Source organism: Jatropha curcas, chromosome 3 (genome assembly GCF_041381405.1).
Source record: "Jatropha curcas cultivar XTBG-Jc1 chromosome 3, XTBG_Jcur_1.0, whole genome shotgun sequence".
NCBI classification, from domain to species: Eukaryota; Viridiplantae; Streptophyta; class Magnoliopsida; order Malpighiales; family Euphorbiaceae; genus Jatropha; species Jatropha curcas.
The window spans coordinates 32,344,293-32,358,680 of record NC_143153.1 but is presented as its reverse complement, the minus strand read 5'-3'; the positions used below and the strand labels follow the sequence as shown (position 1 = coordinate 32,358,680).

General features: G+C 33.5%; 1 protein-coding gene across 1 annotated transcript; it reads left to right on the top strand.

Moving 5' to 3' along the window:
- The first annotated feature begins 5,472 nt into the window (after positions 1-5,472).
- Positions 5,473-14,332, top strand: LOC105647044 (uncharacterized). Its single transcript, XM_089719033.1, is given in 14 exon segments — positions 5,473-5,665; positions 5,863-6,071; positions 6,358-6,505; positions 6,611-6,747; positions 6,853-6,979; positions 7,832-8,215; positions 8,561-8,671; positions 8,732-8,800; positions 9,348-9,445; positions 9,447-9,569; positions 12,540-12,684; positions 13,109-13,242; positions 13,310-13,436; positions 13,775-14,332. Coding segments are annotated over 14 exon segments (2,241 nt in total). The 5' UTR covers positions 5,473-5,640; the 3' UTR covers positions 14,179-14,332.
- The last annotated feature ends 56 nt before the right edge of the window (positions 14,333-14,388 follow it).

The following is a 14,388-nucleotide window of genomic DNA, read 5'->3' as shown; positions in this document are numbered from 1 at the left end:
CATCAATTTTTTAAGTTCTGATGTGTAAGTTTGCTCCTGTTTAAAGCTTACTTGAAGAACCATTTCTAAAGCTTTCGTCCATATTTTGTTTTCTTTTCGTCCACAGAAAAGAAAACAAAATAGAGAGTGTGACGGCTGCCTCAAACACATACGGTGATAGCTTGTTTGAGAGAGCTCATAAAAGAAACTCCCGTAGCTGTTGATTATTCTCTGACCATTGAGAGAAAATTTACGGACAAAAGGCCAGAGGAAGAAACGTAGATCTGCTGTTACGTTGAGAATCGAATTGCCGCAACGAGGTAACCCATAACATAGATCTGTTGTTACGGATCAAGGTACGCTTCCGATTATTGTATATTCTTGTCAAACAAATTCTATGAACAATAGATCTGAGCTATATTAAAGATTACACAATGAGTATCCTGCTGCAATATACCTGTACCTTTTCTAACCTAATATGATTACACAATTCATGTAGAATTGCAAAGCTTATGGTGCAAATGAGTATCCTGCATTTCTTCCTCAAGCATCCAGAACTATGAATGAGAAAGATATTTCTCCAGAATTTTAAACATTTTAATAGAAAACTCAATTTACACATTTTCTGAAATACAATTCTATCAAATTTTTATTTTCTTGAATGTATATTTCCTAGTTCTACAATGGACACCTAAATTTTTATGTTATTCTGTTTCTTCATTAGTGCATGACAATTTGCTTATGCTAAGTGTATTCAACTTTATATATTCATTACCTTTTCCTTTTCCCTTCTCCCACTCTGCACTTGTACCCTTTTTTAAACCTTGTAAATCCTCATTTTTGGTAAATGCAAGCAGCTGTTTCACTAAAATCTCAATCATTCTGCTCTCTTGCATTACCAGAGAGCAAAATATAGATGAAAGCTTTAGAAATGGTTCTTCAAGTAAGCTTTAAACAGGACCAAACTTACATCAGGACTTAAAAAATTGCTGGCAAGCTTGTAAGCAATCAAGCAAATCATTTAACAATTTCTTCATTCCTCTAACCTTTAATTGGCACAATCCTGGAAAACTTTTATCAGTTACAAAGGATTAAAACAGAATCGGTAACCTAACTGCATTAATGCATACATTTCTTATAGCAAGATCTTGAAAACAGATTTTGCAACAGTATCTATAACCTCTGCCGCAATATACTTGTACCTTTTCTAACCTAATATGATTACACAGTTCACATAGAATTGCAAAGCTTCTGGTGCAAATGAGTACCCTGCATTTCTTCCTCAAGCATCCAGAACTATGATTGAGAAAGATATTTCTTCAAATTTTAACATTTTAATAGAAAACTCAACTTACACTTTTTCTGAAACACAATTCTGTCAAATTTTTATTTTCTTGAATGTGTATTTCCTAGTTCTGCAATGGACACCTAAATTTTTATATGACTCTGTTTTTTCATTAGTGCATAACAATTTGCTTATGATAAATGTCTTCAACTTCATATATTCATTATCTTTTCCTTTTCCCTTTTCCTATTCTGCACCTATACTCTTTTTTAAACCTTATAAATCCTCATTTTTGGTAAATGCAAGCAGCTGTTTCACTAAAATCTCAATCATTCTGCTCTCTTTCATTACCAGAGAGCAAAATATAGATGAAAGCTTTAGAAATGGTTCTTCAAGTAAGCTTTAAACAAGAGCAAACTTACATCAGGACTTAAAAAATTGCTGGCAAGCTTGTAAGCAATCAAGCGAATCATTTAACAATTTCTTCATTCCTCTAACCTTTAATTTGCACAATCCTGGAAAACTTTTATCAGTTACAAATGATTACAAACAGAATCACTAACCTCACTGCATCAATGCATACATTTCTTATAGCAAGATCTTGAAAACAGATTTTGCTGCAATATCTATAACCTCTGCTGCAATATACCTCTACTTTTTCTAACCTATCCAATTCAAATACTGCCATATCATAGGAGAAGAAATTGGAGAAAATATCATTCCGATGATGAACCGGAAGTAATTGCATCAGAACGGCGATTAAACGTCCCCGTTCGATCTCTGCGCCTAGAACTGGCATTACTACTGGTTTCTCCTAGCAAAGGTTTCTCCATGTTGCTCGCTAATTCTCTTGTTTGCATAATATATCAAATAAAATTTATACACAAGGAGACAGAAAGAGTATTATAATAAGAGAGCAGGAGGAGGAGAGAGAGGTGGATGTGATGGTGTCAGTAGTGAAATAAAAGTGAGTGTACGTAATTTTGTTGCTTCTTTGTACGCTTTGTTACACATGGTGGTGATGGGTGCCCTACAGTTAGCGTCAGAAAAAGAGACTATTCCCTGATTTGAATAGACACCATTTACTTGTCTATTGATTGGATTTTGCAGGTTAATTAACAAACGAACCACTTCATAGAGGTATAAATCAGCGGACCTGGCTCCTAAGCTTTTAAGCTCAATTCAGGAAAAATTTTTAAAAATTCAATTCGGATCGAGCTCGAACCAGCTCATTAGCAAATGACCCGCTCATCGAATTTCAAACTGAACTAATTAAATTTTAGAGATCTGAATTTCAAGCTTTATAAGTTTTAAATTGGGCTCAGATTGTTTAAATTCCTAATTATAAGATTCTGGATTTGGCTTTCCTTGTCTTTTTCTCAATTTCCCAAGCAAAAAATAAGCATTAACGGAGGAATTAGAATTTTTTGTTGGGATTCGTCAAAGTGAATACGTGGTTGCAGACGTGGATTTGTAGTCCAAAAAACATGTATCCAATCATCAAATTATAAAAAATTAGTATATATTTATCAAGATTTAAAATTAATAAACAAATCTTCAACACATGTTCGATGGAAAACATTTTTATTTTTTATTTTTGGGGTAGATCACAAATGTGTCTAATTACTTGGACCATGAATGAGAAAGATATTTCTCCAGATTTCAAACATTTTAATAGAAAACTCAATTTACACTTTTTCTAAAATACAATTCTATTAAATTTTTATTTTCTTGAATGTATATTTCCTAATTCTGCAATGGACACCTAAATTTTTATCTTATTCTGTTTTTCATTAGTGCATAACAATTTGCTTATGCTAATTGTGTTCAACTTCATATATTCATAATCTTTTCCTTTTTCCTTTTCCTATTATACTGTTGCAAAATCTATTTTCAAGATCTTGCTATAAGAAATGTGTGCATTAATGCAGTTAGGTTGGCGATTTTGTTTGTAATCATTTGTAACTGATAAAAGTTTTTCAGGATTGTGCAAATTAAAGGTTAGAAAAATGAAGAAATTGTTAAATGATTTGCTTGATTGCTTACAAACTTGCCAACAATTTTTGAAGTTTTGATGTGTAAGTTTACTCCTGTTTAAAGCTTAGTTGAAGCACCATTTTTAAAGTTTTCATACATATTTTGCTCTCTGGTAATAAAAGAAAGCAGAATGATGGAGATTTTAGTGAAACAGCTGCTTACATTTACCAAAAATGAGGATTTACAAGTTTAAAAAAGAGTACAAGTGCAAAATAGGAGAAGGGAAAAGGAAAAGGTAATGAATATATTAAGTTAAATACACTTAGCATAAGCAAATTGTCATGCACTAATGAAGAAAGAATAACATAAAAATTTATGTGTCTATTGCAGAATTAGGAAATATACATTCAAGAAAATACAAATTTGATAGAATTATATTTCAGAAAATGTGAAAATTGAGTTTTCTATTAAAATGTTTAAAATATGGAGAAATTTATTTCTTATTCATAGTCCAATTAATCAGAGACGTTTCTGATCTACTCAAAATATAAAAAATAAAAAATAAAAATGTTTTCTGTCGAACATGTGTTGAAGATTTGTTTATTAATTTTAAATATCGATCAATATATACTAATTTTTTATAATTTGATGATCGATACATGTTTTTTAGACTGCAAATCCACATTCACAACCAAGTGTTCATTTTGACGAATCCCAATAAAAAATTCTAATTCCTTCGTTACTGCTTATTTGCGTGTGGGAATTGATAAAAAGACAAGGAAAACCGAATATAGAATCTCATAATTAGGAAGCCCAATTTAAAACTTATCAAGCTTGAAATTCAGATTTATAAAATTTAGTTAATTCAGTTTGAAATTCCATGAGTGGGTCGTTTGCTAATGAGATGGTTGGAGCTCTATTCGAACTGAAATTTTTAAAATTTTTCCTTAATTGAGCTCAAAAGCTTGGGAGCCAGGTCTGCTGATCTATATCTCTATGAAGTGGTTCGTTTGTTAATGAACCAGGCTTGATCTCGATCCGAACTCAATTTCTCTCCGGTTGAGCTCAAAGGCTCCGGCAGCCGGACCGCCGCCGTGCGCAGTGGCCGGGAACCGTTCTTCGTCGGATTTGAGCGATCCTCACATTTCCAGACTCGAAAATTCACGAGGAGTTCAAATCCGTGCGCCGTTCGTGCACCTGGTGAGCCGGTTGGTCGGAATCAACCTCGACAGAAACTTTAAGCCGTCGTTCATGGTGGATTTTGCAATACATGACCAGACGCCGGATTTTATGGATGGAAATCATTCATGAGGCGACTAGGTGTCGATCAAGACCATCTCCAGCACTTTAAGTTGACGGAACGGCGAGATTTTGTCGGAAAACCGAAGGAGTGAATGCTGTCGACGGAGACAGCGACACCGCAAGGGAGGAGGCTCCGTTGACTTGGAACTGGCTACGTTCGTCGGAGGGATGGCTGGAGTGGAAGTCGTTGCCGTCCGGAGCGTCGATCGCCGTCTTAGAACCGTGGCTGGCCTCTCGATCGGAGTGGGAAGGGCTGTCGCAGACGGAGAGAAGAAAGAAGAAAAAAGGAAAGAAAAAGGAAAGGGCTGGTTTGTAGACTATTTCGATTTGATTCGAATCGATTTGGTTCAAATCAGAGATTTGACTCGATTTTTTGCTCGGTTTATGGATTTTTCACTTGGTTTTCAGAAAATTCAAATTGATCTACAGGTCTAGTTTAGCAATAATAAAATATTTTATTGTATAATCTCATTGGTCGAATTTGAAATTTAATTTTTAAATGAAAATTTTACGAAATTAAATTTTCGGCTCATTTCACTACATATATATTCATCTAATTTTACATGAATCTTTAATATTTTGAATATTTTATAAAATAATTATATAATTTATCTAACAATAAAAAAACATTATTCAATTTATTATCCAATATAAACTAATCTCATAATTTACTATCCAATATAAATTAATCAATACAGAGGAAATCATTCAAAAAATTGAATTGAATTTAAAAGTTCAAACATATATGGCGGGTTGATTCGGTTTAAACGGCTTTGAGGCTAAAATTGTAAACTGAATCAAAAGTTTAGTTTTTAAATTTAATAAAATTAAATTAAACCATCAATTTTAAAAAATGCAGTTTGGATCAATTTGGATTGATTTAAATTCGATTTGGACGGTTTAAACGGTTTGATAAATACCCTATAAGTAAATATGGCATATAAATCTCGAACGTTAGGGTTACATCTGCTTCAGCTCTTATTTTCCTCTGTCCTCGGATTAAAAAAAGAAAAGAGAAAACCTTCGCGCGATTCTCCAGCTTGATACATGACATAAAGCTCAAACCTAGCCAGAGATTGACGAGAGATTAACCCACAATGGTTACAGTCAAAAAGAAAGAAGGTAACTGCTTGGTACCTTCTCAATCTGCGGTCTTTTTCTTAGTTACGATAAACATTGATGTGCTGTTTTCACTGAATTTGTTTCTTATTGCTATAGTTAAACGAATTTTTATGCAAAATTTTAATGTAATTCTGATTTTATGACATGATAACAAGTTCGCTGAGTTATTAGATATTCAATATTTTATTGTTTGGCAGTTAAGGGTTACCTCCTGCTGAGATCCGGATTTGCAGCAAAAGCATTAGCCAAAATTACAAATGAATTTCATGAAGATAATAAAATCGGAGATTTTCAATTTGGTGAAATTTATCGGGGAACTTCTCGCGAAGAAGAAGTCACGGTGAAAATATGGAGAGATGAAGGCAAATATGAAATGCGCCCTGGCGACAATCAAAGTCGATTTTCTGTGAGTTCTTATGATTAGCTTAAGCTTTTACCACATGTTCTGTAATTTGAAGGAATAATTCATTTTTAATTTACATAGAATTTGATTTACATACCTTCAAATTGAATTAATTGGAGTCCAAAATAAACATTTTGATTCATATTGAACAAAGATGAAAACGTTATCTTTCAAATGAATCCTTTAACCAACTTATATATATATATATATATATATATATATATATATATATATATATATATATATATTATTGTATGGTATATTTTAATGCTACATCCTAATTTTACAGGATGAAACTCAGTTACTCGAGCATTTCATAAAAACTGAGTCTCATCCAAGCTTGGCAAAGTTGCGCGGCGTCTCCACAGATTCCAAAATTCTGGCCATTATTTATCATCTGAAGACAGTCAATTCAGTGCATAATCTCCTCGAAAAAGGTCATTTTTTATTCAGTTACTGATTACTGTTTATCAGAATTTCTTTTTTTTTTTTTTTTTTTTTTTTTTTTTTTTGCATTAAAGAAAGCTTGTTTGCATTTCCAGATAGTTTTACTTGGGAACAGAGGATCAAGGTTGCTCTTGGATTTGCTTCCTTACTGGAATTCATGCATGCTGAGAATCCTCCATATATGCCATGTCTGATTCGCAATATACATGCTGCTCATATATTGCTTAATGAGGTCATTGTCTTTCTTCTATTTCCCTTTTGGATTTGGAAACTTGTTTTCTCTCTAAAATGTTTTATTGACAGTTCTATAACATCTAGAGTTTGTTTTGACTTGTAGGATTATAAGCCAGTGCTAATTGACTACAGTATGCTTTCTGGTGGAATTCTTACTGATAGAAGACACATTGTGAATCAATATCTAGAAGGGTGTCACGGCTATGTTGATCCAGTTGTTGCACATCGAGGTACTTCTTTTTCCTTCTATAGCCTCATAAAGGTTAACATCCCATAAGAGCAAAAATTTCTTATGTTGAGATGCTTTATTATTTACCCCTCATCTCATTTGCCTGGCTTCTGCATGTGATTGCTAAAAATTATAATTCACTCTCTGGCTGTATGCTAGCATGCTGGTATATATGGTGCAATTTTCTTATTGCTGCTGTCACACTGAGTTTCATCTTAACTTGGTTTTCTTTTTCTTTTTTTTTTTTTTTTCCTGCAATATTATTATCAAGTAATTAGTTGCTGAACAATAGAACCAAAGCAAGAGGGGTCACAACTTAAGAAATTTTTATGGGAGTTACTTGTTAGTGTTGCATGTATCAAGCTAAAGCTTGCAAACTCCAGAGAACTTGTGGTTGTGAAACCTGAAAATCTTTGGTGCAAACCTTTCTAATGATGCTTGTTTAGATAGATATGTGATTTTATTATTATGCACTATTTAGTTTCGAACCTCGGGGCATGTCTTAACTATCTACATAAATTTCAAGGAACAGTCCCATCCAATGGTGTCGGCATCAACTATGTGACTGTACTGCTTGTATCGATTTTTTGTAGGACAGCCATTTCAACAAAATAATGATAAAAGGAATTTCGTAATCCCTGTGATTAGGCCACTCGCTGAAACTCTTGTTTTAATGCCTTCAGATCTTCCGAGCCAACCTTTGTGCAATGTAGGCCTATATTTCTTTTGACCAATCTAAAGATCTCGCCATTGAGATATCATATGCATTGGTTGTCTTTATATGTCGTTGTAGTGTCAGTTCAGTTTCTATTTTTGCAATCTTTGATCATATTAGTCGCCTTGACATCTGCAGGTGAATGGTCAGATAAATCTGACGTTTTTTCATATGGTGTTCTACTGTTGGCTTTGATAAGCAAAAGAATCCCCGAAGAAGAAAGTGAATTGACCGAGAATAAACATAAACCACAAAACTCAATGATGAGCTTTAGTGAGCACAAATCTTCGGTTGTGCATCAAAGCCTAGAGTTCGAACCATATTTTTATTCTAGTGATGGAGTTAAAGTTGCAAAGCTGGCAATAAAATGCATGCAGTATCATCCCCAGAAGCGCCCAACAATGAAGCAAGTTGTTAGATATTTGCAGAATTTGTGCATAGTTCGTCGTCATTCTAATGAACTGAATATTCACAAGATACTTGGTGATGATGAAATTGTTCTGAGAACAGATAACAGATCAGGTACTTCATATCATTTATCAGACCTTTGTATCATGTTATCATTAGTTTAATGGGTCAAGAATGGGATAGTCTATTTTTTTCTTTTGAGCTTGTGGGGTTGCCTTTTTAGTTAATTGTATTATATCCGTTCCAAAAGAACTGCTTGTTTTAAAATTTGCTATCACAAATTATGGATTATTTATTGTTGTCTTATAAATGGTATAATTATGTTCTTGTAAAGATGATTATCAATTCTGTATTTATTCCAGTTTCATTATTCTCGTTTAACGTTGCACTTTTAATTGCCAATATATACAAAGTTATACTATAGCTTTTTAAGAGATTTACGTGCCTTTTGATGGACAGAGAAGGAATCTAAGCTAATTCCTGCATGGCGATGGGAATATTTCTCTAAATCCATTAATCTCAAACGGCTATCATATAGAGATAAGGGTGGCCCTAATCACGGTCCAGCAGGTGAGCAATATTCACAATCAACATGCAATTTCTGTTCTTATGTTTACTGTTTAATAATAGGATCATGCATTATGCAGGGAAATGGAAGATGTTTTTGTGTCCTAAAGTGCAATTTAGCAAGTGATTCTGGTAATTGGTTACTTTTAAGGACACTTCTTTGCTTTTGATTGAAAATGTAATTCAAAATTTGCCACTTCAAATATTTCTAGAAACCTAGCTTAGCTATCCTGTATGGTGACCCAAAGGTTACAAATTTTCAATTGAAGGAAGATTTCATAATTAAGAACTGTGATTCTTTAAGCTTGTTAATTGTCAAAAGTTTTTGGTCTTAGAAATGTTTTTTCTTTTTCCCTTCCAATTACTTTGTTTTTATTGCATTGATTCTTTTATATTGATTTTCTCCCACTGTTTAATTATCTTAGCAACATCTGTCCTTATGTATGCAAGCAAGTTATGTGCATATATTTTTTTATGATTCAGTGTTTAAATTTAAACTGGCGGTTTGTATATCAACTGTTCAACTTTTATCCTTTCACATGTGAAACTTAAAAGAATAGACATGCGAATATTTACCTAGTTGCGTTTGTGGCTAGGTGGCTTGAAAGGATACCCTTGTTTAAATAAATATAAGTTTTCTATACACTGATCATTGATTTCTATTATATAACCTGCCTAGGCAAAAGATCTTCAGGTGCAGAATATGAGAAGATTAAAGTATTTTCTTATGAAGAACTAAAAATGTTCACCAATGGATTTAGTGAAGGAAATCTCATGGGGGAAATTCCAATTTGGAAAATTGTTTCGGGGGAAGATCAATGAAAGAAAGGTGACAGTTAAGATATGGGAATATCCTGAAATGTATAAGGTTTTTGAAGGTGATAATGAAGGCAGGTTGAGGGTATGTTGCTTAACAATGTGTCTTCTGTTTTTTTCAGTTTTATTCTCTTTCTTAAGAAAACTTGCCTAATGCTTTACTCGCCTTTTAGGATGAAATTGAATTACTTCAGCATCCAAAGTTGATTGGTCATCCAAACTTGGTAAAGTTGGTCGGATACTGCTATGACAAACAGCAACTCGGTACTGTTTATGACCTGGATCCACTGGGTTCTATATACGAACTTGCACCTAAAGGTACATAGTTTTGACTTCTTTTGTTTACTCTATGTTACCATAATAATTCTTTTTACACAGAAGTATGCTGACTTGTTATTGATTACAAGTGACTGTTGATATTTATAATAAAACCAAGCATAAGTAACCCCTTAGATGATTTTTGTGTGATTAGACTTTAAAAGAAGGCAGTTAAATTGAGTAATCCTTGCCCTTGTAGAATCCCTGTACTTTTTGTGCTACATTTGAATTCATGATAAATACTTTGGATAACTCATGGCCAGAATGTCAGAAACGTATACTAATTTATTTACATTTGACTTACATTTTGATGATGTAGTAAGCTGAAACTTCTGTTTTATGTTGCTAGGATCAGAAGATCTATTTTGGAGCAATTATTTTCAGCCACTGTTATATTTATGAAACAGTTATTTTTCAATCGTAGGTTGCTTTACTTGGCTTCACAGAATTAAGGTTGCATATGAATTTGCCTGCCTCCTCAAGTTCTTACATATTCGCAATCCGCCGTATGAGTCATGTCTAGTTCGCAACATAGATGCGGCCCATATAAGGAATGCAGCTCATTTTTTTTCTCCCTAAAGTGTTTATACACAAAATTTGTAACATAAAAAATGCTTTGATATGCAGGAATACACCCCAAAATTATTTGACTTTGGGATGCTTACTGGTGGAATCATTCTTGATATGAGATTTTTAGGTTGAAAAAGAGTTCTTACTTCTGGCTCTTGTAATTTTTGCAACCTAGCAAGAACATCAATAGTTGGACGTTTACTTGATTGAAGCTCTGTGCATTCTAATGCCAAATTTGTTATGTTTATAGCCTCAATATCACTGCATCCTTCATCTATGAATGTCTTGCTAACTAGATGGCCTCTTCTTTCTCTCTCTCTGACCTCTTTCAACAATAGTTACTCTTGCATGCTTTGATCCTCTACCTTTTGGTTTAATCCTGTCTCTAGTAATTCCTAAATTATCTTCTGTTTCTTTCATGAGTAGTTGGAGCATAGCAATTCCGTAACTGTATATGTCAGCTGCTTTAGTAATGTTTTGGCCTGTCAAAATAATGTAAGTGTCATTTTTTATTTTTTATTTTTTCAAAGTAGCATTTCTATATGAGATACATAGTTGCAGTTTATTTTACCATAACTGTCTGCTTCCGGAGCTGCATAAATAGGGAAAACAACATCAGGAGGTTTTCCCATTGATTTGATTGAACCAAAGTCGCATAGCTTGACGTTTCCTTGATCTTCAAGCATGATATTTGATGTCGTCAAATCATACCATACGATATTGTGAAGCTAATTGGTTACTTGAGTCCAAGTGAACAAAAAGAAGATTCTGAGTTCTTGATATTAGAATTTCTGCCAAAATGTCTAACCGATACTTATCTAGGTAATCCTCCAAATTTATTTTAATAGAAATGCCAACATGTTCTTTACTTAAATTATATTACTTAGTAGCGTATCTTTGCCTTAGTTTGGACTCTATTTTTATTATCTTGCTCATTTTGAAATGTACAGAACTTCAATAGACTGCTACAGTAAAAGTATTGTAACAAATAACAAATGGATAAGTCTTATATCCATCACCACCAAGCAAATCTCATATGGTATGATTTGAAGACATCAAATCTCATATTGTTGCAATACTTTTACTGTAGCAGTCCATTGAAGTTCTGTACATTTCAAAATGAGCAAAATAATAAAAAGAGTCCAAACTACAGCAAAGATACGCTACTAAAATCTAATTTAAGTAAAGAATATGTTGGCATTTCTATTAAAATAAATTTGGAGGATTACCTAGATAAGTATCGGTTAGACATTTTGGCAGAAATTCTAATATCACGAACTCAGAATCTTCTTTTTGTTCACTTGGACTCAAGTAACCAATTAGCTTCACAATATCATATGGTATGATTTGAAGACATCAAATATCATGCTTGATGATCAAGGAAACATCAAGCTATGCGACTTTGGTTCAATCAAGTCAATGGGAAAACCTCCTAATGTTGTTAGCCCTGCTTATGCAGCTCCGGAAGCAGACAGTTATGGTAAAATAAACTGCAACTATGTATCTCTAATATAGAAACGCTACTTTGAAAAAAAAAATTAAAAAATGACACTTACATTATTTTGACAGGCCAAAACATTACTAAAGCAGCTGAAATACACAGTTACGGAATTGTTATGCTCCAACTACTCATGAAAGAAACAGAAGATAATTTAGGAATTACTAGAGACAGGATTAAACCAAAAGGTAGAGGATCAAAGCATGCAAGAGTAACTATTGTTCAACTTTTATCCTTTTACATGTGAAACTTAAAAGAATAGACATGCGAATATTTACGTAGTTGCTTTTGTGGCTAGGTGGCTTGAAAGGATACCCTTGTTTAAATAAATATAAGTTTTCTATACATTGATTCCTATTATATGACCTGCCTAGGCAAAAGATCTTCACGTGCAGAATATGAGAAGATTAAAGTATTTTCTTATGAAGAACTAAAAATGTTCACCAATGGATTTAGTGAAGGAAATTCCAATTTGGAAAATTGTTTTGGGGGAAGATCAATGAAAGAAAGGTGATAGTTAAGATATGGGAATATCCTGAAATGTATAAGGTTTTTGAAGGTGATAATGAAGGCAGGGTGAGGGTATGTTGCTTAACAATGTGTCTTCTGTTTTTTCAGTTTTATTCTCTTTCTTAAGAAAACTTGCCTAATGCTTTACTCACCTATTAGGATGAGATTGAATTGCTTCAGCATCCAAAGTTGATTGGTCATCCAAACTTGGTAAAGTTGGTTGGATACTGCTATGACGAACAGCAACTTGGTACTGTTTATGACCTGGATCCACTGGGTTCTGTATACGAACTTGCACCTAAAGGTACATAGTTTTGACTTCTTTTGTTTACTGTATATTACCATAATAATTCTTTTTACACAGAAGTATGCTGACTTGTTATTGATTACAAGTGACTGTTGATATTTATAATAAAACCAAGCATAAGTAACCCCTTAGATGATTTTTGTGTGATTAGACTTTAAAAGAAGGCAGTTAAATTGAGTAATCCTTGCCCTTGTAGAATCCCTGTACTTTTTTTGCTACATTTGAATTCATGATAAATACTTTGGATAACTCATGGCCAGAATGTCAGAAGCGTATACTAATTTATTTACATTTGACTTACATTTTGATGATGTAGTAAGCTGAAACTTCTGTTTTATGTTGCTAGGATCAGAAGATCTATTTTGGAGCAATTATTTTCAGTCACTGTTATATTTATGAAACAGTTATTTTTCAATCGTAGGTTGCTTTACTTGGCTTCACAGAATTAAGGTTGCATATGAATTTGCCTGCCTCCTCAAGTTCTTACATATTCGCAATCTGCCGTATGAGTCGTGTCTAGTTCGCAACATAGATGCGGCCCATATAAGGAATGCAGCTCATTTTTTTTCTCCCTGAAGTGTTTATACACAAAATTTGTAACATAAAATGCTTTGATATGCAGGAATACACCCCAAAATTATTTGACTTTGGGATGCTTACTGGTGGAATCATTCTTAATATGAGATTTGACAGAAACATGTATTTACGTGGTTGTTTTGGCTACATGGATCCATGTTTAATCCAGGGAGGTATGTCATCCGAGTGGCATAATGTTTGTTCTTTCGAATTTTGATTATCTAATGGCCCAGAAAAGTTGTATCTGAGAGCAGTAAAACAAGAGTTTACCCCACCTCAATACAAAATAAGAGTGTTAAACTTTGAATACCGACCGACTGCAACTTAAGGTTTTAAATATTGTTATAGAGAAGTCAATTCAGAAGCCAAGGGCATAAGCATTTGAAGCAACGTCCCATCGCATGTTTGTCTTTTGATCTGAAATAAATAGCTGAACTTTGCTTTTAAATCTGTTTATGTTTTGAAAGATTATCAGTTCAGGCAAGATGTAACTTTGAGTATGCATGGACAGGTACATGGACAGAAGAAAGTGATGTGTATGCATACGGTATTGTTCTGTTGGGCCTGATATCCAAAAAAATATGCACAGAAGAAGACATAAAGAATGACGCTACCTTCATTCGGGAGTGGGCTAGGAGCCAATATCATTCAACATCATCCGAGGAAGGCTCCAGCCAGCGTGGGTATTCACTTGTTGATTGCAGCTTAAAGGCATATCCAGGATTCGATCCTAAAGATGGTGCTGAGCTTACAAAGCTGGCAATGCATTGCATAGAAATGAAGCAATATAAACGTCCTTCAATGAAGCAAGTTGTCAAACGTTTGCTCAATTTACGTGTTATGCGCAATCACTCGGAGGAATTGGTCACCAAACACAAAATCTCATGTTTGGAACGTACTCCAGTTTTGTTTTAGACTATCATTTAGCTTTATTTATTTATTTAGAAAAAATTTATGATTGGCGCTGCTAAGAAATATATTATGAAACTGTTCAAAATACCCTTAGTTTTGCTTTTTATTTTAGTAATACGGATATTTTCACTTAACCTGAGATGGGTTAGTTTGACTATAGCTAGATGAGTGGTTTGCACTTTCTTTTATTTTTTTATTCAATTATTATGAAAA